At 39.8% G+C, this 27,004-nt stretch overlaps 1 protein-coding gene across 1 annotated transcript in view; it reads right to left on the minus strand.

Moving 5' to 3' along the window:
- Nucleotides 1-27,004, minus strand: part of LOC136851878 (probable phospholipid-transporting ATPase IIB) — a 351,307-nt gene that overhangs the window by 129,673 nt on the left and 194,630 nt on the right. The window contains exons 17-19 of the mRNA XM_067126209.1: nucleotides 11,101-11,202; nucleotides 10,813-10,935; nucleotides 10,256-10,476 (exon numbers count right to left, since the gene is read on the minus strand). Of these exons, the coding sequence (XP_066982310.1) occupies nucleotides 10,256-10,476; nucleotides 10,813-10,935; nucleotides 11,101-11,202 (446 nt within the window). The remainder of the gene's footprint in view (nucleotides 1-10,255; nucleotides 10,477-10,812; nucleotides 10,936-11,100; nucleotides 11,203-27,004) is intronic.

Raw genomic sequence — 27,004 nt, forward strand, 5'->3', positions numbered from 1 at the left:
TCTCTTGTTATCCATTCTGATTTCAACAGGGATCTAGATAGTTGCTTCAACTTCCTTTTGGGCTTAGGTTTTTTATTACCCTGTTCCCATGACCCAAGATTTTTGGTGAGAAACCTATCCCTGCCAGAGCAGACTGTGCAGCCTGTCAATCCTCTAATTTAAAGGAGGAGAAATTTTTACATGTCACAGCCAATTCCATATCCAGGACAGACCTGAATTCCTCTTGGGAGTCATGGATAGTGTCTCTGTGCTGATGTTCAGTAGCGAGTGAGTCCTCAAAGGAGTTACACTCTCATGCGGTCATCTTTGATAATGTTCACAATTTCCTCCCAGAATTCTGAAAGGTACTGTGAGAAGAATTTTTCCCCTAGGGAAGCCTGCATGAACTGATGAGCCAAGGCAGTCGTACCACCACTGCCTGGCAGTATAGAAAGTACAGCAAGCTGAATTTCCTATTGGGGAAGCCTGCATGAACTGATGAGTCAAGGCAGTTGTATCATCACTGCCTGGCAGTATAGAAAGTACAGCATGCAGAATTTCCTATCAGAGAAGCCTGCACAAACTGACTGAGCCAAGGCAGTCGTATCACCACAGCCTGGCAGTACAGAAAGTACAGCATGCAGAATTTCCTATCAGGGAAGCCTGCATGAACTGATGAACGAAGGCAGTCGTATCATCACTGCCTGGCAGTATACAAAGTACAGCAAGTGGAATTTTCCAATCAGGGAAACCTGCATGAACTGATTGAGTCAAGGCAGTCATATCATCACTGCCTGGCAGTATATAAAGTACACCAAACAGAATTTTCCTATCAGGGAAGCCTACATGAACTGATTGAGCCAAGACAGTTGTATCACCATCACCTGGGAGTACAGAAGTCCAGGGTAAATCACTACCCCCTAAGGTATAGACACTCCAGATGGAATTGGGTGGACCATATCAGGAAGCTTCTCATCTGAAGTACCTGTCTCATGTAAGGCAGAAGACTCTTCCCTGGATCATCCGGATTCAGAGGGGAAATTTAAGTAACTATATCCACTTCATGTCAGGTGTCAGTGACCTCTCTCCCGAAGGAAAGACTCTTCGTCTCCATCGGAGGAGTTGAAGTGGGAGTTCCTAGAATCCACTGCTTTTGGAGTACTGCCCCAAATGTGGATTCTGCTGGAACAATGGACAGTAGCCACCTTCTTCCTTGCTCCTACTGAAACTTATAACTCATACAGACAGTAGCTCTTTGTTGGGTGAGTCGGTAGAGCTGTGGACTGGCACTTGCTAGCCTAGAGTTCGATTCCCCAGCCGGCTGGTGAAGAGTTAGAGGAATTTATTTCTGGTGATAGAAATTCGTTTCTCGCTATAATGTGGTTCAGATTCCACAATAAGCTGTAGGTCCCAATTGGTTCTTAGCCAAGTAATATAAGTCTAATCCTTCGGGCCAGCCCTAGGAGAGCTGGTAATCAGCTCAGTGGTCTGGTAAAACTAAGGTATATTTAACTTCTTCATACAGACAGCTTAAAAATTAACTCTGTCATCATTTAAACTTGCTGCCAAAAGCATGTGGCATATTTCACACATGTCCAGCCACCAACCAAGTTCTCCTGTATTCCTCCAGGGGTGGCTCATGGCAGGTCTTTATTCCTGATACCCATAGGGTTTGGCAATACAAAGAACATGAAACAACAAACCAACCAATATATGTGTTATTTAGTTATGAGCCACATGTGAAAAGCAGACTGAGCAATTCGCTGTGGCGCAAGTGATGTGTAGGTCCTGTATAAAAGTAGCCCAGTAGTGATAAAAGGAACAAGTTTTTAATAAAACTATCTAGTGTTAGCTACCTCTATCACTGTACAGACCACTAACACTTTAAATTAATCCAGGCCTACATGGCCACAAGTACATGTCCATAGTATGATGTAAGGAAACATGATCAATGAGTCATATCCATAAAATAGTGGTAATGTATTAAAATATTAATTCACAATTACTAAAATAACACTGTCTTAAAGGATTTACTCACAAAGATTTCTTAATTCAATTAAGACAAAACTAAATGGATATCCATACTGTATATTTCTACACATTTCATAACCTTTGATCACCCAGTCTGCTGTATTTCCAAGCACCAGGTAAAGGTTATGTAGCATCAATATCTCCGAGGTTTTAAATTGTTTGGCAAAGCTCACCATTACGAAAAGTACTTTTGTGTTCCCTTACGAAAAAGACAAGCGTCACAACAATTTTCTCAACACCTGTGACATTGATATCAGCGGAGTAACACCTGTTGGAAGCAGATCTGCATGAATGTATTCCTTTAACATTGGAGAGGACCCCAATAAATTAAGGATAACTGGGAACTGTCAATATCTCAAATCATTTAGTTTGATTATAAAATACTATAAAGGCAATACTGGCCTTTAGTAAACATCAAGGCTCTTAAGTCAAGCACGATTGGGAACTATGATCACATCAATGTTTCGTAAACTAGAAGTTAGGCTAATCCGATTTACCCTTTCAGTAACTTCAAATTATGTATCAATATTAAAAACCAGCACAGCAAAAAAGTTAAGTATACCTTAGTTTAACCAGACCATTGAGCTGATTAACAGCTCTCTTAGGGCTGGCCCAAAGGATTAGATTTATTTTACGTGGCTAAGAACCAATTGGTTACCTAGGAATGGGACCTACAGCTTATTGTGGAATCTCAACCACATTATACCGAGAAATGAATTTCTATCACCAGAAATAAATTCTTCTTATTCTTCATTGGCCGGTCGGAGATTCGAATACGGGGCCAGCAGAGTGCTAGCTGAGAACAGAACCCACCCGCCCAATGAGGAACTAACAGCACGGCAATTGCAGAGTAACCTAGTGATCTACTCCTAACTTCTCACCTTGCAAGAGGCATACTGGCTCCCAATTAAACAAATATAAGCTTACCCGTTAAAATTTTAAGGAACTAAAACTTTTCAATGGGTCTTAAAACTAAAGTACTTGGCTTGGCTGGTGTTATGATGAGTGACAAAATGCATAGCTGAACACGACTTCTGGAGCACAACCTGGGGACCAGTGAACTCTTGGACAGACCAGTGTAATGAAGATGGTCTACACTATGCTGTTGTCACATCTGCGTGAGTTAGACATAGTGAGAGCCGAGTTAGTCGTTGTAGGACAGGAGATAGAGCCCTCCTGTCCCGAGTCCTTTATATTCTATCACTGTACCAACAAGCACTATTCTGGCCAAGACCAACTATAAGAGAATTCTTGTAATTGGTTGGTCTGTCAAGCCCTGGGGGGATCATGTAACTCCTTCGATGATGAATAGCAGCTACGCTATCAAAAATAGGTATTTGGGCCAAGCAGCCAAACTGGACACAAGTAAACTCAAAAGTTTGTTAAAGGCTTAATTAGCCAATAAGGTTAGAACTATCATATATTTTCTTGTTCAAGCCACACCAGACAGGGATCTCTGGGTGCCTTAGGCATCAACCCAGTATAAACCTAGATTTCAGATATTTTTCTGATAAGCTAATGAGTCAACTCTAATTGCTCTTGTATTTCATTACAGATAAAAGAGCAGCCATCTGCAGGGCCACAGTAGGAGCACACCACATCAGCATCCTGTAAGTCAATTTGATTCAACTGATGATATCAATGATCAACCATCGATAGTTGCATGGCAGCATCAACCACATTAACAATCACATACTGTAGAAATTATTTATTATTATGAAATTTTATGTCTAATTCCTTTGCATATTTGCCTGACACCTAGAATCCTGCAATATGATTGATACCTGTATCTCCACAATAGCTAGCTGCATAAATAAATTACTATTTTGATGTATAATAAGACTTCTGGGAACTACAGTATTTAACGTCTTAAAATCATAACGAAGACTGACTTTCAATTCCATCGTGTGTGCTCTTTACTACAATTAATCCAAATTAAACCAAAGCAATTTTGTACATGTACATTTCCCTAACCCCTTAACAATTTTAATTTTACTATTCTATTTTCCACTACACCTTGTGTTTGTGCCTATACAACATGAACTCCATTATTTTACATCAGCTTTGGTTGAGAGAGAATACTTGAAGTAAAATCCAGATTTTACAAATTTTTTCTCCTCCTATATACCTCTGCTCTATCACACAGACCCTCCTGAGGAGACTTTTTCTAACAAGGACTGGCATTTGGTGTTGATAAGTCACTTTGCAAAAGCAGTTCATTTTGGTGCTTTTATAAATGATGGTAATATCTCAGCTTAATAGACCTAACTTACCAGATATTTGTACTTACTGGCTACATTATCATTAGGTACATTTTAAAATACATCTCCTGTACTGAATGTTATATAAAGAGTAAAGGTTAAAGGTTAGTTGAGGTTAGGTACAAGATACCTAGAAAATATTCAAGTGCAGGCCATAATATATGGTCTTTGTTACTTAACAAATTTTGTTACTTATTAGAAAGCCAAACCCCCTTCAGTCGAGGTGCTACTGTATTTTCATAGTTTCAAATAAGCTTTAGGGCTATTATTATTATAATTATTATTATTAATTATTATTATTATTAATAATAAAAAGGATGGCTGTATTATGCGAATTTATCTTATTATTATTATTATTAATAATAAAAGGATGGCTGTATTATGCGAATTTATCTCATATATTGTCTTTTCTATCTTCCTTATGATTCGCTTTTCGGGCTCAGCGATGTTAGTCAGCAACTGGCCGATATTCATGTTGGAAAAGGATAGTGTGCAGGATGCGGGAAGTCTTTTATTAAAATAGCCAATCAGAAATCCTTCGTCATCTGGATTCAGGTTCTGTTTCAGGTACCGTCAACATGTTTCGACCAGCTTGTTGGTCACCCTCTGGACGTGGTTAAAGAAGATCTGAAGAGAAAAGGTGCTCGGATTGATATTTATAGGGGGCGTCTTGATCGGTGCTGAATTATGATTGGCTGCACAGGGCAGGTAATCTCTGGCGGAGCCTTCTCTCCCAAGCTGATGTTCGGGACTCGTCTTGTGTGCAAGCGGCATTGTAGTGCTGGGGATGAATGGGAGAATTTCGATCCTCAGATGCCGAATTTTGATTCGCTCGTTCGCTATGGGGGTCGCTCAGTGCAGGTCTCCTGGCGGCCATGGGGAGGAGAAAGGTTTCCTGTGTAATGTTGAGGGTTGGTTTCTCCTTCCCAATGTGCAATCCTTCCAAGAGGTGCAGGCAGCAGTGGTCGGTAGTTCGGTCAATTATTTCGATGTTCGTGATTATGTCTTTTCTTGCTATTCTCTGGTTATGGACGGTCCTGGCATGGTTAAAGATGGCCCCCTCTTGGGCGTAGCAGGAAATCCTCTTGGAGAAACGCATGGTGGTCACATCGATGTAAGAACCGAGGCATCCTCGGACGGGGCATGAGTACCGGTATACCACGTTGGTTTTCTTCAAGGGGTCCTGCTGAGGGGGGGGGCTGGATTGTTACGCGTTACCAGGCTGCTCATCTTTTTGCTCTTGTAATAAATAACCAGATGAATGTTCTTGTTGGAGTCAACGCGACTGACATTATTCTCGATGATGTTTTTGAGGGTGCGTTCGTCTTCTTTATATTTATGGTGAAATTGTCCTTTATATGCGTTCAGGGGCATCGGGGCAAGGTTCCTGAAGGTACTTATCGATGTTCGCCTTGATAGACTCTTCTATATTCCGATTTGGGTGTCCTTTGTCGACGAGGGTCTGGGCTACACATTCTATTTCTCCGTGTGTGTCGTTCCAGGAGGAGCAGTGTGAGAGGGCCCTCCTGACATAGGCGCTGATGGTGGAGCGCTTATACCTCTCAGGGCACTCGCTCCACATGGAGAAATAGAATGTGTAGCCCAGGACTTTGTCGACAATGGACACCCAAACTGGAATACAGAAAAGTCTATCAAGGCGAACATCGATAACTGGTACCATCAGAAACCTTGCCCCGATGCCCCTGAACGCATAGAGCTCTTCTATAAAGGACAATTTCACCATAAATATAAAGAAAACGAACGCACCCTCAAAAACATCATCGAGAATAATGTCAGCCCCGTTGACTCCAACAAGAATATTCATCTGGTTATTTATTACAAGAGCAAAAGACGAGCACCCTGGTAATCCATAATAAGCCAGCCCCCTCAGCAGGACCCCTGAAGAAAACCAACGTGGTATACCGGTACTCATGCCCCGTCCGAGGATGCCTCGGTTCTTACATCGGTATGACCACCATGCATTTCTCCAAGAGGGTTTCCTGCCATGCCCAAGAGGGGGCCATCTTTAACCATGCCAGGACCGTCCATAACAAGAGAATAGCAAGAAAAGACATAATCACGAACATTGAAATAATTGACCGAACTACCCACCACCGCCACCTGCACCTCTTGGAAGCATTGCACATTGGGAAGGAGAAACCAACCCTCAACATTACGCAGGAAACCTTTCTCCTCCCCACGGCCGCCAGGAGACCTGCATTGAGCGACCCCCATAGCGAACGAGCGAATCAAAATTCGGCATCTGAGGATCGAAAATCTCCCATTCATCCCCAGCACTACAATGCCGCTCGCACGCAAGACGAGTCCCGAACATCAGCTTGGGAGAGAAGGCTCCGCCAGAGATTACCTGCCCTGGGCAGCCAATCATAATTCAGCACCGATCAAGACGCCCCCTATAAATATCAATCCGAGCACCTTGTCTCTTCAGATCTTCTTTAACCATGTCCAGAGGGTGACCAACGAGCTGGTCGAAACATGTCGACGGTACCTGAAACAGAACCTGAATCCAGACGACGAAGGATTTCTGATTGGATATTTTAATAAAAGACTTCCCGCATCCCACACACTATCCTTTTCCAACATGAATATCAGCCAGCTGCTGACTAACATCGCTGAGCCCGAAAAGCGAATCATAAGGAAGATAGAAAAGACACTATACGAGATAAATTCGCATAATAAAGCCATCCTTTTTAAAAAGACCTGTTTAAAATAGGGTCTATTACCTTCATATTATTATTATTATTATTATTTACAAAGACCAACATGTCACATTTGTTTTCTCATAATCTTACCTGAAGGATCTGTTCTAAAATAAGAAGTGAAACCTAGATAGCACAGTTAAAAGTTGCACACAAAGATACCAAAGGGAATAGATGAAATGTAACAGACAGAGAGTAATGAAGCTGGGACAGAAAGAACCCTGCACAGAACCTTTAAGACCTACAGTGTGCATTAGTTTGAGTAATATCCCCACAAGAATGGAGATAATGATAATTATTGGGTAATAATATTGTTATATATAAAAAAAATTATTTAACTCAACAAACAAGTTAAAACTCTTAACCCTTAAACGCCGAGCCTCTATTTACAAAAGTGTCTGCCGTATGCCGGCGGTGTTCGGGAGTTAGCGCCGAAGCGGAAAAAAAGTTTTTTTCAAAAAATCACAGCACGCTTAGTTTTTAAGAATAAGAGTTCATTTTTTGCTCCTTTTTGTCATTGCCTGAAGTTTAGTATGCAACCATCAAAAATGAAAAAAAATATCATTATCATATATAAATATTGAAATATATGATAGCACAAAAAAAAATTTCATATACAATTGTATACAAATCGTGCTGTAAGCAAAACGGTTTAAGCTAATAAGTTATTTTTTTTTCTTTATATTGTACACTAAATTGCGATGATTTTGGTATATAACAAATTGTAAAACAATCAAAGCAACATGGAAAATATTATTACAAAATGATGCATGAATTCGTAATGCGCGGACGTAAAAAAGTTTTTTCAAAAATTCACCATAAATCAAAATATTGTGCTAGAGACTTCCCGTTTGTTGCAAAATGAAGGTAATTGATTGATTATTACTAGACTGTAAGTGTTTTAGCTTACAATTGCAGTTTTCGACCATTTCGGTCGAGTTTAGGTTGACCGAAGGTCGAATTTTTTCTATTTATCGTGATTTATATGAAAATATTTCAAAACTGATAAAAGCTACAACCATGAGTTATTTTTTGTTGTATTCTACATGAAATTGCACACATTTTCATGTATAAAATTTTATGTAACGACTCATATAAAATGGTGCAAACACTACGATAAACTGACGATAGAATTTCTGAGATGTTCGGCCGAGTTACCGCGCGGATGTAAGGAAAAAGTTTTTTAAAAAATTCACCATAAATCAAAATATTGTGCTAGAGACTTCCAATTTGTTGCAAAATGAAGGTAAATGATTGAATATTACTAGAATGTAAGAGTTTTAGCTTAGAATTGCGTTTTTCGACCATTTCGGTCGAGTCAAATTTGACCGAAGGTTGAAATTTTGGCACTTATCGTGATTTATATGAAAATATTTCCAAACTGATAAAAGCTACAACCATGAGTTATTTTTAGTTGTATTCTACATGAAATTGCGCATTTTTTCATATATAAAACTTTATGTAACGACTAATATAAAACGGTGCAAACATTACGACAAAGTGACGAAAGAATTTCTGAGATGTTCGGCTGAGTTACCGCGCACGGACGTAAGGAAAAAGTTTTTTTTTTTCAAAAATTCACCATAAATCAAAATACTGTGCTAGAGACTTCCAATTTGTTGCAAAATGAAGGTAAATGATTGATTATTACTAGAATGTAAGAGTTTTAGCTTACAATTGCGTTTTTCGACCATTTCGGTCGAGTCAAAGTTGACCGAAGGTTGAAATTTTGGCACATCGTGATTTATATGAAAATATTTCAAAACTGATAAAAGCTACAACCATGAGTTATTTTTGTTGTATTCTACATGAAATTGCACACATTTTCATATACAAAACTTTATGTAACGACTAATATAAAACGGTGCAAACATTACGACACAAAGTGACGAAAGAATTTCTGAGATGTTCGGCCGAGTTACCACGAGCGGATGTAAGGAAAAAAGTTTTTTCAAAATTCACCATAAATCGAAATATTGTGCTAGAGACTTCCAATTTGTTGCAAAATGAAGATAAATGATTGAATATTACTAGAATGTAAGAGTTTTAGCTTAGAATTGCGTTTTTCGACCATTTCAGTCAAGTCAAAGTTGACCGAAGGTTGAAATTTTGGCACTTATCGTGATTTATATGAAAATATTTCCAAACTGATAAAAGCTACAACCATGAGTTATTTTTAGTTGTATTCTACATGAAATTGCGCACATTTTCATATATAAAACTTTATGTAACAACTAATATAAAACGGTGCAAACATTACGACAAAGTGACGAAAGAATTTCTGAGATGTTCGGCCGAGTTACCAGGTGCAGACGTAAGGAAAAGGTTTTTTTCAAAAATTCACCATAAATCGAAATATTGTGCTAGAGACTTCCAATTTGTTGCAAAATGAAGGTAAATGATTGAATATTACTAGAATGTAGGAGTTTTAGCTTACAATTGCGTTTTTCTACCATTTTGGTTGAGTCAAAGTTGACCGAAGGTTGAAATTTTTTGTAGTCGATGTACGGTACGTCCACTCATCACCCGACAGACAATTTTAGTCGACTTACGATACGTCGAGTCGGCGTTTAAGGGTTAATGTTAATAGAGCTTGTCTAAAATGCTCAATTTTGAAAACTGTAATGCCTTGAAAATTATTAGGTAAACCAGAAATCTAGCAATCTGCATTTGCAATTTTACAGTAGTACACAACTTTACTCCTTAGACTAGAAAAAACCAGTAACAGCTGTACATTACACAGTAAATTTCTACAGTGAATGGTATCAATGGAAAAAATAAGTGAAATCAACTGTGATCTCATACACATAATAATTATTATTTGTTAACTGTATGCTGTATGTGTTATATACTTTAATACAAAACATACATCTATACTCTCACATACAGTTACCAAATTGTAAGTTATTTTCACAGTTGCTGTACACAGTTATTGCTTATCAGTATGCTTGCTCATTCTCATGATCATAACTTCTACACTACACCTCTCACTGTGTTTCTGAAGTAAAGTGGACTGCTAGAAATTTGAATAATTTATTACTTGAAATTCAATTACTTAAATTTCAAATAAAAAGACACTTGTATAAAACTATGAGGTTACTGACTAAAGTCCAGCAAATGTCTGCACAATGTATGAAATAGTCCAACATACTTCTGAAATTCAAATACTTGATTTTATTCCAAAACAAAAAATTATTTATGATAGGAAAATATACTATCACAAGAGAAATCATGTTCCCTACTATTTCATTAGACAATACTCACCCAACCATCAAAAATCCTTGGTACAAAGCAACACTTGAAAAATAGAATATAGAAGAAAATATTGCTTGTATGGTAGAAATTATTAAGCCACGATGCATAACAAACTGTGACAGAGACGCTGATCGCTTGTAAGAGTCCCGCCCATGAACCAGGCAAAGTCTGGCAATATGTTGAAACTGTTCTATACTAAAGTCAGCTGCCAATGAAGCCTGTTTTCCCTCCTGAAATTTGAAAACAGTATGAACATAAAATTGATTTTATTCAGTCCAAATTATCCAGGTAATATGAAATAAACAAATCCAAGCCCAGTTAACAACCTACTACTTTCAATATTAAATGAGTGGATTTGAATTAAGAAACATGAACATTATCATGAAAAAGTTTTGTTATTTATATCATAAAATTTTTAAAACACAAGAATTAGCAAATAACTTAGATGAACATAGGTATTTTAAAACACAATAATTAGCAAATAACTTAGATGAACATAGGTACTAAGTTACACACAACTAAAAAGGTCATGAAAGTAAAACTCTACTAATAAGCTTTGGACTTACTTTTCCAACAATTCCAATTCCGGCATCTGCAGCTTGGATCATGGAAACATCATTTCCACCATCCCCTACAGCTGCTGTTCTTTTTCCTGTATGCCGCTGGATGAGGCGAACAACAGCAGCTTTCTGTTTACAAATCAATAAGAGTCTTCAACACAGCATCATGGAGACCAATGCAAATTAAAAACACATATGAGAATAAATCACAGAACAATAGTCTACATGATAAAGACAGGTATACTTGCCCTACAAAAGTGTATTGAGAATTCATCTTACAAAATTGTAACTTACTTGTGTTGGAGAACATCTGCACACAACAACAGCTGGACACTGAACAGCAAGATCCATCAGTTCATGCTCATAATACTGAAGACATGTTTCAAGGGCATCCCCCTGTATTAAAGCATATCATTTTAGAACAAAAAAATGCATCATTACTGTTCACTTAACATTTCAACAGCCTAAAACTATTATAAGATCCAAAACTATTGCTTAACATGTGAACCAAATTGGCTTTGATAGTCTTTAAGTGCATTTTTTTCATTAATTTTTAAAAAAGTTAAAATATGCCAATATGAACAAACATTTTAAAAATTATAAGCCCATTTCAATACAGCACATGCAATGAGCTCAACTGGTGACCAACAAAAAACAATACATAAGAGTTGTCAGTAGCACAGGATTTCTATAAACTTTAAAAACAATCTACCTTGAATATAAAAAAATGTGTCAATCACGGTAAAGACATGTAAGCTCTGACAGTTCAGTGCACAAAAACTGAGCAGCACAGCAGCTGACAGTGCTACAACATCTGACCACCATGACAGTTAGGCATACTGACACTTAACAAGACAAAACTAATCTTTTCTGCATAACCCATCATATGCAATTAGCCAACATTCAGTCTACAACTTCCCCAGACCTAGTGGGCTTTCATCTACCAGATAGAAGAGAGACAGTCCATGCATGAGTCACCTGCAACTACAGGTAAGCACCAACCACCCTCTTCACTATTTATGTGGTCTGGATGTGAGGCAGCATGAACAAGGGGCTGGAATGTAGAAACCTGCTTATGACTGATGGTTTTGTTTGAAATATTAATTAATAAATAAATATGTTTAAAAACTCACAAGTTTTTTTTTATCCAAACCCCGTCAATCTTAAGCAAAAAGAATAGGCACTGAGAGCACTAAGTTATTTGTGAATGCCTGTAGAATCAAGGAGAGTAAACCTCAGTTAACTCACAAGGTTAACTAGAGGAGTGGAAATCTCCTACAGTCAAACAAAACACACATTGATATGTTCCAAGCACAGGGAAGACATTAACAATCGTGAGATGTAAATGCTAGTAAATCTAGATGACTGTGACCTGCATGGCAAAAAAGAAAAGATGAGGATGAATCTTCCCCTAATCATAAAACTTAGCCTGACATGACTACGAGTCCCAACAAGAGTAATTCCTACCATTGTTGTATAAAATTCAGAAAAAAGTGTTCAGATACTATCAGGTACCTGCCTTCAAAATTGAAGAAATATCTTTATCATCTTTAAAAAGAACTTTTATGATAGAGATATTATCCCACACATTTTCAGCTGTCTCACCTCACCTGAGACATCCTTACAGGCTTACTGTACATGCTGCTCAGGACACACTGCTTTACTCAGTACAAAACAGAATTTTCCAGTACTTATTTCTCCCAACGGCTTGCACTGGGGAAAGACCAGAAATTCTTGCGTTTATGATAATTGTTTCACTGTAGATGATAAAAACGAATAGGATGGAATATAAACTTTAAACCAAAGGCAAAGTGCTGGGACCTATGAGGTCATTCAGTCCTGAAAGGAAATTAAGAGTAAAAGGGTTTTCAAGGTGTGGCAGGAGGAAAACCTCGCAGCTGCACTACGTAACAATTGTTAGGAGAGGGTAGAAAGTTAAATGGGAGAAAGGGAATATGAAGGGCAGTACAGTATAATAACAGGAATGAAAGGGTTGCAGCTAGAGGGCCAAAGGGATGCTGCAAAGAACGTTAAGCAATGTTTACAGTGCACCATGTGAGGTGCATCGATGGCATTAGCCCCTTAAGGGGTGGTAACAAAAGACCCTTATGGAACAGATATCATAACTGTTCCTGGAGCTTTAAGACAAAGAAGGAAGAGCAAAAAGAACAGCCATATGATCTCGATGACTATTAATTTGATTCTTGGTCAAGTAATCAGATAAACCTCTGGCATGTGGCACTCTGCCCAACTGTCACACAGCTCACTAACCCACCTCAAACTGCAAATACTGGCAAAATTATTCTGCTATCTTCATGGTGGAGCTAAAATTATTCTGCTGTCTTCATGGTGGAGTTAAGCAACAAAAAATCTTGAAAGAGGTTTATTTAGTGCCTTGGGAAGACTTTTGAGATCAAGTGAAAGACCACTTTCAAAGTTGAAGCAAACATCAGGAAACCAATTCCTAAAAGCACTGAATCAACTTCTTAAGTGGAGCACCAGTCGAAGTTTTGTTTGAATGTCTTATTTCTCTAGTTTAGTTTTATTAGAATGTCTTATTTTTCTAGTTTTTTATCAGTAAAATGTTTTTCTGAAGGCTGAAATAGCCTTTTTTCGAAGGAAATGCTTCGCCACATGTTCCTGGGGACAGATAAATACCAGGCAAAACTACAAAATTTTAATTGTGGGTGTAGGACTTTTTTTTAGTCTCTTCATCTACAAATCCTGTTTTCTTTCACTGAAAATCCCATTATCTTTACTTTCAGCTTAAGCTATGACTGTGGTAGGTAATCAAGCTTTGTTGCTTTCATTTTGTTGTTTCATAGTGTTTACTCACTACTTTTGTTATTTATTTTTCAAAGAAAATGCCCAAAGTGTCTAAGGATATGACAAGATTTTGCTAGAAGAGTAAATACACCCATAAAATGTCCTAATTAGGACAAATTGGGAAGGGCATACGTTGCATCTCAGGTAAGGGGAGCACCACTTGTAAATAAAAAGTTTGTGTCAATGTTAGTTAACTTTACACTTTTCATCAATGCTTCTGAATATCTTACTGTGGTTTTAAATGGGTTTCTTTATACACATGCAAAATTTCAAGTTTCTGCCTGCAATAGTCTATAAGCTCTTGAACAAAATACGATACAAAACTTTGAACAGCGATATCTCAAAACTGAAGTAAGTTTTGATTTAAATTGCTATTAAATTTTTATTTATTGATTAAAATTTAATTCAAATTTATAATTAAAAAACCACTTGAAATACCTTGATGGAAGGAACAAATTATATATGATTTTAAAAATTCCATGATACAGGTAGGCCCCGGGTTATGACTGTCTCAACCTACGGCGTTCTGTATTTACGGCATTTATTTTTAATATATTAATAAAAATATCAGTTCTGGGTTACGGCCGATGCTCCGAAGTTTTGGCGCCATAAGTGCCATAACTCGCCAGTGCTATAACAAGGTGAGAAAACTGGTTTAGGGCGCTGTAGCCACCGGGAGGGTTCACTATAAGGAGGGCAGGCCAAAGCTTAAAAACCTGTTTCTTTCCCCAACTTACATAAGATGTACTCTCTCTCATACATTTTTTTAACGATATTCCGAATTACGGTGATTTCCAACTTACCAGTGGAATGGAACCCACACCATAACCCAGGGACTGCCTGTATATCAAGACCACTTTGGAAAAGATCATGAAAAAACTGAGGTACATTTCTGGTTACATAGCATGATAACAATAAGATATAAGAGAAACTCACAAGAAGCAAAATCCTCTTAAAGTACACTTTAAAATGACATTTTTATAATAAAATAAAGTTTATATATACTTACCCAATAATTATTTAGCTAAGAGTTTCTCTTGCCTCGGCAGCTCAAATTAAAAAATTCGCGGGTTAGCGCTTCAGTTTAGAGCAGGTGACTGGTCTCGCCCACTAACGAGAATATCAAGAACTACTCGGCAAATACTCATCATTGCATTTATGCGAGGGGAGGAGGGAGGGCTCTGTCCGTAATTATTGGGTAAGTATATATAAAACTTTATTTTATTGTAAAAATGTCATTTTTATATATGTAACTTACCCAGTAATTACTTAGATCAATCCATATTGACAGGTGGTGGGGATTCATGGACAAACTCTGTTACCATTCACTAAATCATGTAATGATTTGAGATACTACATAAGTTGCTAGCATTGGATACAATGCTTGTAGTTCCTTGTTAGTTAAGAGAGCCTGCAGTAGAGAACTGCCTCTGGTTGTTGCTCAACTTAACCTGTAGCAGCGTGGCAGTAAAGCCAGGAGTGCCTCTACTTAAGTGGGAGCTTTGTAGCCAAGGAGTACCCCGATGGCTAGCAAAGCATCAGTGGAAGTTATGCAGCCCAAGGAGTTATCCGATGGCTAGCAAAACTTTAAAAAGTGTCCTTGCCCTGGGCACAGCACCAATATAAACACAACCAGATAAGGCTGTCACTTGCACTGAAATAAAGACCACAACCCATTCACTGAGAGTGATGGGTGCTCCAGGTATATTGTAACGCCCGGCTCTCAAAGTCTCGGCACCTTACTACAAGGTGAATAAATAGTAGGAGAAAACCCTATGCTTCCTTCCGAGCTGCCATGCCAGTTACTAATAATGATCGAAAAGCAAGGAGTGAAGATCGATTACACTTCCAGAAGGTCAATTGTAGAATGGACGTCAGGGGCATACAGTGCTTGAAAGCCAATGAGGTAGAAGCTGTTCTGACATTCTTAGCTTCCCTTAAAAGGAGAAAAATGCTCTCCTACTTCTAAGAGTGTCTCAGAAAAGGTTGACTGTAGACTGGACATCAGGGGCACGCAGTGCCTGAGAGGTAAAGAGGTAGAGATTGTACTGACGTGTCTAGCTTTCACTAAAAGTAGGCTAATAGCTCTCCAGAAATTAAGAGTGGTGTCAGAAACAAGCCCAATCACGAGAGAGGACCATATGTTCTCAGACGGAGGGTGCTAGAACACTAAAGGTCATGAAAAACCTCCTGTGCTTCCAATCCTGCTCAGGTCATACCGTAAAACTCCAACAGAAAGCGAGCTTCTAACTCTTCTCCAGAGCCAAGGATGCAGGAGAGTTGGCGCCAGACAACCAGAAGCTGGCACCAGGTGTACTGAGCTGGTGCCAGGTTGTAGGTGGGGCCAGCAGAGCTGATTGTCAGCTAATTGGTCGGGAGCTGGTGGGCGCTCCTAAAAACTCAGGGTAGAGCTGGCACCCGGCTGTAGCTGGCGCCAGGCAAGGTGGAAGTCAGGTGAAGAAAAAAAAAACTCGGGCTGATGGGTGCTCCTGGGAGCCCGGAGAACAATCCCCAGCTGCCAAAACCGTCCTCTCTTCCATTAAGTTCTTGAGAGAGAGAGAGAGAGAGAGAGAGAGAGAGAGAGAGAGAGAGAGAGAGAGAGAGAGAGAGAGAGAGAGAGAGAGAGAGAGAGAGAGAGAGAGAGAGAGACGGAATCAGGTCATGGAAGGGTCTTCACTCTCGGTTAAAAATTCCCAGGGTAAACGAGCAACCCGCGTTACTGAGTCAGACATAGCTCGATACCCCCGTCTGCATCTCTCAAATGTCTTAGTAGCACCTCTGAAAAAATATCCCCTTTCTGATAAACACCTGGACAGCCCAAAGCCTGTCTATGCAAGAGCGTACCACCCATGATAGTGTCTCCTAAAGTGAGATTGTTTGAGAAGTTACAAAAGGTGGAAGGATTCCAAGAGAGTACTGTACACCAATCAATCACTGCAAGCCGGGAACCACAAATTACAATTACAATTCAGAACAGGGCTACAAGGATGTCATAACGTTCTGACAAGTCTGAAAAGGCCAGCTTTTCCTTGACCATGTTGAACGGTGGAAGAGCGTAAAGTCCAAGTTAGCATGAACTTGCAGAATGGTGTCCATTAAGGAAAGGCACAGTGTGAAGGTTCCATTCTCCCTGGGACACATCACGGAAATTCCCAGATCCCTGAATGGCCTCCCTCAACTAGAAAAAGGAGTGAGAAGCAGTCTCAGACTAGTCTCATGAGAAAAGACTGCCCTCGAAAGATTAAATTCGTACAGATACCACCGAAGGTCCGACTGGAAATTCAAGTCTTGGGGGAAAAACAGCGGAGTCTCGCTATGATTCCTTGTCCCTGTGCGGGGCGAAGACTCAATAGAAGGCTTGCCAAAGCCTAACAACTACTGAACTGGCAGACTCTGTCTTGTAAGACGGGTTCTGTGATGTATTTGGAGTTTGTATGTGGACAAGAAAAAACGAAGTGTCCTACATAACCAGGAACTTCATACAAATGGCCCAGAGAATGTACGATAGGACTGTTCGGTTACTCTCTGCAACCGAGCATTGAAGAACATAGTGCAGACTCACGGATAACTAAATGGACTAGTTGTCGACCCTGCCGATACTTGACAGCCACGGAGACATAGCCATCAGGGTGGGATCGACTTCTTATGTGATAACACCCAGCATGGACTCGATGACACGTCATACAAACTGCAAAACATATGCGGAACTGTACTTGGCCAAAACTAACATCTGACACACTCACAGGAACTTGGAAAGTCCACAAAAGACATCAAAATCTGGCCATGGGATAAAAAGCGGTCTTGAACAAAACCAGAGGTGACAACTTCTGCTCCAGTGAAGAAGCAAATTGTTAAAAGGAACTAGACATCCAGAGATGGGAGCCTAGTATGGCTAGAAAATGTTGAGTGCTCAGGAATAGGTGTCGAGAGCTTGGGATTCGGCAACAGATCCAAGAGCTCTGAAGTTGATCAGGTGCTTGGAATGGGCACTACTAAAGAGAGGGGGAAAATGGACCGAGGATATATGCCGTCTGAAAGTAGCAATGATTCTCTTGGTAGACGGCTGAAGGCCAAGAAAAGAGGGCTAATAGTGACTGGGTGTTTCTCCCAGTAGAAGAAAAAGAAGCAAGACTCCCTTCTTGCGATCCCCACGAAGGAGTGGAAATCTCAAAATAATAACTTGAATGTCATTACCGCATAGGACAGGATTAAGGGACCAGCCGAAGTGATGTCTCTTGGCAACACTTTAGAGGCTCCTATCTTCTTAGACCCTGCTCCTGAGGTCAGTCAAGAAAGACCTACTTCCAATCTTGAGAAAAGTTTCAGCCAGGAGAACTAATTCCATCTAAGGATGAGAGGTAGTAATGGACAAAGAACACTTGTCTTGCTCCCTTACAAACCCAAGTTAGGCTCCCAACTCCCTTGATAGGTGATAGCTTTCTTCAACAAGCTCAAAATCCATACATCAAAGTCCCTGTCTGCAAAGGACAGTGCTTTGAGACACCAATTGATGTCACAAAAGGGAGCAATTCGGGTCACCTGGAATTCTAGGCGAAGGTCAAAACATTAAGTCCTGTAATGATTTTGGAACAGGCTGAGAAGATACAAAACCACCTGAGAACGTTTGAATGGTACTCAAAAGAGGGAATCTGATACTGTAGAGAAGACAACCAATGATCAAAGACTAGCGTCCACCACTTGAAGACCAGAGCCTGGCTTTCAACTGGAAATTGCGCTCAAAAAAGAACAACAGTATGTTCCCAGAAGAATCAGGCACTGAGCTAAAGAGAGACTGGCTTCAGCCACTGGTAGGATGGTGCCAGGCGCAGAGAGCTGGTGCTGTGAGCTCTATATGAAGAGGAGCTCCTGCGCTATTAGGCACTCGGACACTTAACGGGAGCTATGGAAGCGGACAAAAAGAACGCTCATACACTGATGGTCCACTTGACACCAAAACTGGCGATCCACAACCAGAAGTTCAGGAGACAAAAGCACAAGGCTGTCGCATTAGAAATAAGGTGTGGGCTATACTCCTGCTCCCCGAGACACTCACAGGAGAGCAGAGAAGAGTGAAGATCATCAGAAAAAATGCCTCTTCAATGGCCACTATTCATTAGAAAAAATGCTGTCAGCATTTTCTACACTGGACTATCACTAGAAAAAGACACATCTCTATGGACGCCATTCCCATGGCTGTCCATCGACACCTGCGGACAGCAGGTTCGACTGAGGGGCAGCTATCCGGGGGCAAAACCCCTTCGGACTCCCATAGACTGACAGTATGTCTCCTCCCAGGTTTAGGAGAGTCTGATAGGGACTGGGTTTAGGAGAGCTGATAAGGGCCACATGGCCACCACCTCCACTACACATCCATAAAACGCCTTTCCAGTGGCTGTCAGTCGATACCTGGGACCGGCAACAGGCTCGACTGAGGGGGTGAATACCCATGTGTAAACCCCCCGACCTCCCATGGATTTCCAGTATGTCTCCTCCCAGGTTTTGGGGGAGTATGACAGGACCTTTGTCTAGGAGAATCGAGGGATGAGTAGACACCTCCACTGCACAACACTTCACTATCACAGGGTTAACATCTGTTAACATAAAACAAGACTGGCAATGGCACGAGAGGGAAGCGAGGGAGCCAGGCATGGGAGCAAGTGGATAAAGTGGGCAGGAAGGTTAGCAGGAGGAGAGAGACGGTGCCATGATCTCAGTAACTGGCGCCGAGTGCCCGAGAACGGATGCCGAGGCGCCAAGCACCCGAAAGATGGCGCCGAGCGTTCTGCAGTTGGTGCCAGTCGAGCCAGTAGCTCGAGCAGGAGAGCACTACTGGGTTCTCATAGAAGGAGCTAAAAATGTGGAACTCTTCAGGATTCCTGTCATCTTCCAAAAGCTCATAATTACCAAAACACTGAGCACAATTCTCTCCTACTCCATTCCTGCCCTTACACTTTTCAGTTCTCTGCAAAGGAAAGTGTAATAATATGTTCAATTAATTCTTTAAGGACAAATTTACAAAGTACACAGAGTACCATTATACACATATCTCAATTCCTTTCAAATGCTAATTGAGACTTATGGATTCGCATTTCATTTCTGAAAATATCGGTCTGATGGCGAAAACAATATTGCGTTTTTTTATGCTTATCGGAAAAGGAAAGTTAACTTTTACCAACCAAAGCTGAAGTACACAGAGCAGCATCGTACATACATACCTCAATACTTATCAAACATTATTTGAGACTCGCAGTATGCATTTCATTCTCAAAATATCAGTCTGGTAGCGAATACAAGGTTACGTTTATTACACTACTCAGAGAAGGCAAATTAACCTTTACAGATTAAGATGAAGTAACAGAATACCATCATATATACATATCTCAATTTCTGTCACACATTATTTGAGATTTACAGTTAAGCATTTCATTAACGAAAATATTGGTTGGGTAGATAATGCAATATTAACATTTTTTTACGCTAATCAAAAAAAAAAAAAAGGTAGCGAATACTTGCAGATAAGTGTACAAAAAAATTATTACTGGTTCGGCAACGAACATGTTTACATTCACAGGTAAATGCAATATCGTCGGTTAAACTACGCTACTGGTAGTTAAACAATTGATTATATATTCGCTACTGTTGCGAAATATGACAACTTAAACAAAACAATCAAAAACTCTGCAGAATGCTGCAAGCTTGAAGGCTACCCGAAATCAGCGATAAAACATCACCAAAATCCGGTCTCTGACTGGCAAATTTAAGAACAAAGCTGACAAACATGCTCTGTGTTGACTTGAGCATTGGCAGAAACGTAATGACGAGTATTTGCCAAGTAGTTCCTGATACTCTTGTTAGTGAGCGAGCCAAGTCACCTGCACTAAAATGAAGCGCTAACCCGCGAATTTTTGAATCTGAGCTGCCGAGGCAAGAGAAACTCTTAGCTTAATTACTGGGCAAGTTACATATATAAAAATGGCTTTTAAATTATGAAAACTGAATGAGAAACAAGGAAGTTATGACTTTTAAGTTGGCCCATGATCACATTGTTCAATGGAGGGCAGCATCTACTTTAACTTCAATTGACATGCCCACATCCTGACCCTGAAGTTCAAACAACTGTCTGAAAGTAGATCTACAAATCTTAATAGTGGATACTGTCAACTTTCTGTAGCAATGCAGTAAAGAAGAATGCCCACATCCTAACCCTGAAGTTCAAACACCTGCCTGAAAGTAGATCTACAACTCTTAATAGTGGATACTGTCAACTGCCTGTAGCAATGTACAGGTTGACCATCACTAATCCGGCATCATTGGGACCTGGAGGGTGCCGGATTAGCCATTTTGCCGGATTAGCCCTCTATTAGGCTAGAATACACAAAATCCAGTAGCTAAGCACCTCATCTTAGCATTAAAATATCATATAAATCAGTACAAGTTGGTTAATAAAGAAAAGACAATTATCAAATACAAGTAGTGCTCGAGTTACGATAATTTGACTTACGATATTTTGAGTTTACGATTACGATGGGGTTAGCAATTAATACCGGTACGAAAATATTTAGGAAATATTTTTAGAATTCGCGCAGGCGCAGGCAGCAGGTACAATCAGGCAGCGAGAGAGACCAACTTACAATAGAATAACTTCTTTTCCTCCATCTCTTTATTCCATCTGCTAGTTAAAAAAGTAAAAGAGAATGATAAAAGTATTGTTAGTAACGTTATACTCTTGCATAAATGTGTACAGCAATAAACAACCGAAAGGGAAACTGTTGTTTTGCTACTAATCATATTGGATAACAAATGTTTTGCTTGTATTTCAACCATTGTACGATAATACACAATTACCGTAGTTATGTTACAAATGACGTTAAGTACTGTACAATAGGACTGATATATAATTTACACTATACCCTTATTCGCTTTGGAGAAAAGATCGGCAGGGAAATACACTGCTACAGTAACTTTAAGCTGTAAGTTGTAGCTGAAGCTGAGAAAACAATGTTCAAGCTGCTAATGACTATAAATTATTGTGCATCGGCAACATGGATGAAACTCGACCGTAAATAAAACTGGAGAGAATGTATTTTAATCAAAACTACTGGGCATGAAAGAATACAAATTACCACTGTTTTCACGCTGATAAAAGATAAGTACGTAAAGTTAATATTATGATGAAATCAAAAGAAAATAGCCAGCAGAATCCTGATTTTTTTTTTACACAAAACAAACATGCCCCCGAACTGCCAGCCACGATTCCCGCGAACGTCATATATTAATGAAAAAATAGCTAAATTAATTTCACAACGAAACGTATTTAAGTTATATTTAGACTTAAAAACACTTCGTATAACAAAAAATATCTGTGTCCCAAATAAATAAAGTATCCATATTCATTTACACTAACCAGAAGCAAGAAAAGCGCTTTGAACTTAGTTAAATGTGGCGAAATAAACACCGCGATATCGAATTCAAAACAAAACATTGATCGCAATTTATAATACAAAAGCAATATGAGAATATACGCAATTGGAAACAATGTAGTAAGGCATAACTTTTTAAAAGATACATGAAAAAGATGCACACTCGTTATGTTGATGTTTGTATAATACTGTTAATATGTGAACAGAGTACAGTATAATGTAGGCTAGGCTACCATTTTGTTGATGCAGCACACTGCGCCACCAAATCAAAGCAGCCGGCGAGCGAAGTTAGCGCAGTGACCCAGGAAATTTAAAAATTAGTGCGGAAACATTGGAAATTACTCTAGCCGAAATTTGTGCCGGATTACTGATTGTTCCGGACTACTGATTGCCGGATTAGTGATGGTCAACCTGTAGTAAAGAAGAATGCCTGTTATCACAGGAATAGTGGAGTCAACTGCATTAATGACCCTCTCCCTAATGTAGCAACTGAGGAAGAGTCTCCCTGAGGATGTGCAATTAAAACCTAAAAAGTTCAAGCGAAGATGCAATACATTTCAACCCTAAAGCAATTCTCCTTGTATATTATCACTTACATATTTATCTATTTATCAATTTGTTAATTTATTTTTTCTTTGGTCTCTTCTTTCTGTATTTCCTATTAACTTCTGTTACTTCTTTCAAATAAACACCATATTCCTTGGTAGAATGAATTTCAAGTTAATGGCCCCTGTTGGCTTGTTCCCTATGAATAGGGTTCATCTTCTGAATAATAATAATAATAATAATAATAATAATAATAATAATAATAATAATAATAATAATAATAATAATAATAACAACTAGCAAATGTGAGCGATGTTAAAGTTCTGATGTAATTAATACTGAAGTTGTATAACAGGAGTAGTATTTACTACGATCCTCATAATGCAGGTGGTTCATAGTTCCCACACGAGGTTAATTAAATTTAATCTTCATAAATTCTAAAGGCCAAGCAAGTTACGTTTTGATTTGAAGAGGATTTCCTACATGTACGTTATTTTTATACAATAAAATTATGTCCTTACAAATCTGTAAACATTTTGTTAATAGTACTCAATCTCAACACATTTTATTTCATCATAAAACAAGGAAAGTTTGTCCTTGAGCTTTGTTGATGTGCCTCTGTGAGTTCCTGTAATAATTTTGACTTGCAGCACCCTTGAAGACGTCTTCACGACATCAGAATCCTTTGAAGCCATCTTCAGCTCCTGAAGCATTCCTGGTGAAATGCCCATTGGATTATAACATCTTCTTGAAGTCTTAAAGACTCCAGGATCATGTGAAGTTGTCTTTAGCTCCTGAGGAACTCCTGGAGAACCGACCATTGGATTATCTTGGCTTCCTGAAGTCTTCAAGAATCCAGCTGTCTTTGGCACCGTCTGCTGCAGCCTCACAATCTCAAAGTGTAAATTCAAACAAACAAACAAACGTACCATCGAGAAGTCCAGAATCTGTCTTTGGAATCATTCCACCCAAAATTCTTCCACCTCCCAGAGGACTCCTGGAGAAACGCCCATTGGATTATAATGTCTTCTTGAAGACGTCTTCATGACTCAGGATCCTCTTATAGAGAGGATGAATGAATTTTTATTTAGCATTTCCCAATGTTTTGTGAGAGAGAGAGAGAGAGAGAGAGAGAGAGAGAGAGAGAGAGAGAGAGAGAGAGAGAGAGAGAGAGAGAGAGAGAGAGAGAGAGAGCAAGTAATTTGTCGTTAGTGAGTGTTTCGGTTGTTGGAGGAGGGATAAGGGGTCGTTAGTTGGAGTTTGTTTACGGCGCTGTCTGTCTGTCTGTCGGTAGTTCAGTATTGAGTTGAGGTTCAATTGTGAAAGTGGTCAGTTCAGTTCATCTGAGTTTTTGGATACCGTTATTGTATGTTTCGTGAGTCGTGTGTTTTTCTGTCACATGCCATTGTTGTCGGTGCATGTGTCTCTTCCTTTTCTGTTGAGAGTCTGCTTTCAGTGTTGTTTGTGTGGTTTTGTGTGCTGTGTTGGCGACCATGGACCCTTAATCCATCTCCCAGCAACCGAGGATCAGGGTGAGTGTTGTGTGTGTTCTATGTATCTGTGTTGTGTGTTGTTTTTGTGGTTTTGAATTCCGCCACATTATATTTGGCACCCAACGTGGGGCAACTGGTGATGCAGTTGCAATTAAGATTGGTGGCGGGTAGTGTGACTGGAGGACAGGATGGAAGAGGAACTGGTGAGGTTGAGAGAGGAGAATGCATGGTTAAAGAGTGAGAATGAGAAATTGAGGCTTCAGTTGGAAGAGATGGGATCATTGGTAAAAGGAGCGAAAGAGGAAATGAAATGGGAGATGAAGAGTCAGAAGAGAGAATGGAAGAGAGGGTGGATAAAAAGTTGGAGGGAATGATGAAAGGTGTGGAAGAAATGGTGAAGGGTATGTTCAAGGGTGTTTTTGGAGAAGGGGCTGTTGGAGGCAGGTCCTCTGGAACGTGTGAAGGGGCAAGAGAGAAAGGAAAGGAGGAAGAAGTGAATGGAAGCGTGAGTGATGAAAGTGATGTGGGAATAGGAAGTAAGAAACGAGAGAATGAGAGGCAGGGTAAGGAAAAGGGGAATGAAAAGCAAGGGAAGGAACAGAGGGAAAGTAAGGATAAGTCAGGGGAAGAAAAAGGGAAGAAGGGAAAAGGAAAGGAAACTGGTAAGAAGGGTAAGGAAGTGGGAAAGGCAGGAAAGAAGGGAGAGGGTAAAGATAGTAGTGATAGTGAGGTGGATGGAGGTGAATGGATAAAAGTGGATAAAAAGAAGGGGAAGAAGAGTGTAATGAGTAAGATGAATGTAAGTGTGGAAGTGGACTCTTTGTATTCGGAAGAAGGTATGAAAGGACAGAGTGAAAGTAGCGAAAGTGAGAGTGAAAGTGAGAAAGAAGTGAGAAAGGCTATGTATGTGAGGGAGGTACCCCAGTGTGAAAGGTATAATGAGTATGGAAGTAGGGATGTGCATGATTTCTTTAGGGAGTATGAAAGGTTTTGTCAGGATAAGTATGGGGAGAGTAAGAGAGTGTGGGCATGAGAATTAGGAGAATATTTGACTGGGTTTTGCTTGATATGTATAGGGTTATTATGAGTGTGGGAGATGTTGAGTATGACAAGGTGAAAGCTAGACTAGTTGAGCAAGCGAGGCGTATGAAAGCGAGTGTTAAGTATAAGAGGAAGAATGGATTTGATGAGGCAAGAATGAAAGCTGGGGAAACCTTGTCACTGTATGCTTGTAGGCTGGAGACATTGGCAAGGAAGAAGTTTGGGGATGATGGGATAGATGAATGTAAGGAGTTAGTACGAAAGTTGTTAGAGACAGTGCCAGATGGAGTGAGAGAATTTGTGAACTTGAAGCGGAAGGAGAAGAAAAGATGGACAAGTTAAAGGTTGACTTGGGGAGAAATTTTGGAAATTGTAGAAGATTATGAGCTTGACAGGGTTATAAAAGAGAGCAGAAGTGTGAGTGTAAGGGCTGGGGTAGATGAGAGAGTGCCAGAGTTTGGAAGCTTTAGGGATGCAGTGTTGAGGGGCCCAATGAGAATGGCAGATAGTGTAATAGATAGGAGTGTAAGAGCAAGTAATGTGGAGGTGCCAGTGAGGATGAATGGTGGGTTTGTAAGGGAACAACAGGTTGGACGGGTTAGGGATAGTAGTGTACAAAGGGGAAGGTCGGTGAGTGGAAGTCCAGCGAAGTGTTTTAGATGTGGAAAGGAAGGACATACAAAGAATGAATGTAGATGGGCTTTAGGAGTGTGTTTCGGGTGTGGGCAATCGGGACATTTGGTAAGTGAGTGTACGAAAGATAGGGGTGTTAAATGCTACAGGTGCAGACAGGTGGGTCATATTGCTAATGGTTGTAGGGGTACCCGAGTGAATGTAACATGTGGCAACTGTGGTAAGAATGGGCATTATGCGAGAATGTGTTCAGAACTGAGAGCGAAGTGTGTCGAATGTGGAATGGAAGGGCATGTATCAAGTGTATGTAGACGAAAGAGGGTGACTGTGACAGCGAATTCAGGAAACTGAGTGTGAAGGGGGTTCAAATGGGTGAATCCTCTAGGATGCAAGCGGTGCATGTGATGCATGTACGTGAGGGGTTGTTGCATGAGGGAGGCTTTGCTGGAAAGACTGACGAGTGCATGAGTGTGCAAGTGTGTTGTAAGGGAGTAAGATTGACTGCGTTAGTAGATACCGGGTGTAGTATGAATGTCATATTTAAGAATGGATGTGAGAAATTGAGGAATACGTGAAATTAGGAATTGTCAGGGGGAAGTAAGAGGGATTGGAAATTTAGGGGTAGCAGTGGTTGGAAGAGTGTGTGAACGGTTAGAAATTGGGGGTGTAATGATGGATGAAAGTGATTTTTGTGTAATTGAGAGTACGAACGATAAATATGATATTTTATTGGGATGTGAGTTTTTGAGAATGCATGATGTAAGTGTGGATGTCGGGAGGGGAATTTTAGGAAAGGGCGGCAGGGAAATAACGAAGGTTAAAGGAGGGGATGTGTCTAAAACTAGTTTTGTAGGTATGGTAGATATTGCAAGGAGTGAAAATCATTTGTTGAGTGAAGAGGAAATTAAGCAGATACAAAATCAGTGCATGAGAATAAGTATGTTAAGAGAGTGTGTGTTAGAGGGTGTAAGAGTAGGAAGTTGGCCGTCTGAGTTAGAAGTGTATAAGCGAAATCTGCTAAGAGATTTGTTGTATGTAAAGGTATAGCTTATTTTTGCATCAGGAAGGAATGTGGGATGGGAAAGTGTATGTGCCAGTGTTTTCGGAAGATGCAGCCGTGGGTATGTGTTTATTAGTGCATGATAGGTTTGGGCATCTCGGGAAAAATAAATTATGGGAATGTATGAGAGAGATTTGTATGTGCCTGGATCGAATAAAATTTGTGCGGATGTAGCGATT

The sequence above is a fragment of the Macrobrachium rosenbergii genome, chromosome 24 (assembly GCF_040412425.1).
Source record: "Macrobrachium rosenbergii isolate ZJJX-2024 chromosome 24, ASM4041242v1, whole genome shotgun sequence".
Taxonomy (NCBI): Eukaryota; Metazoa; Arthropoda; class Malacostraca; order Decapoda; family Palaemonidae; genus Macrobrachium; species Macrobrachium rosenbergii.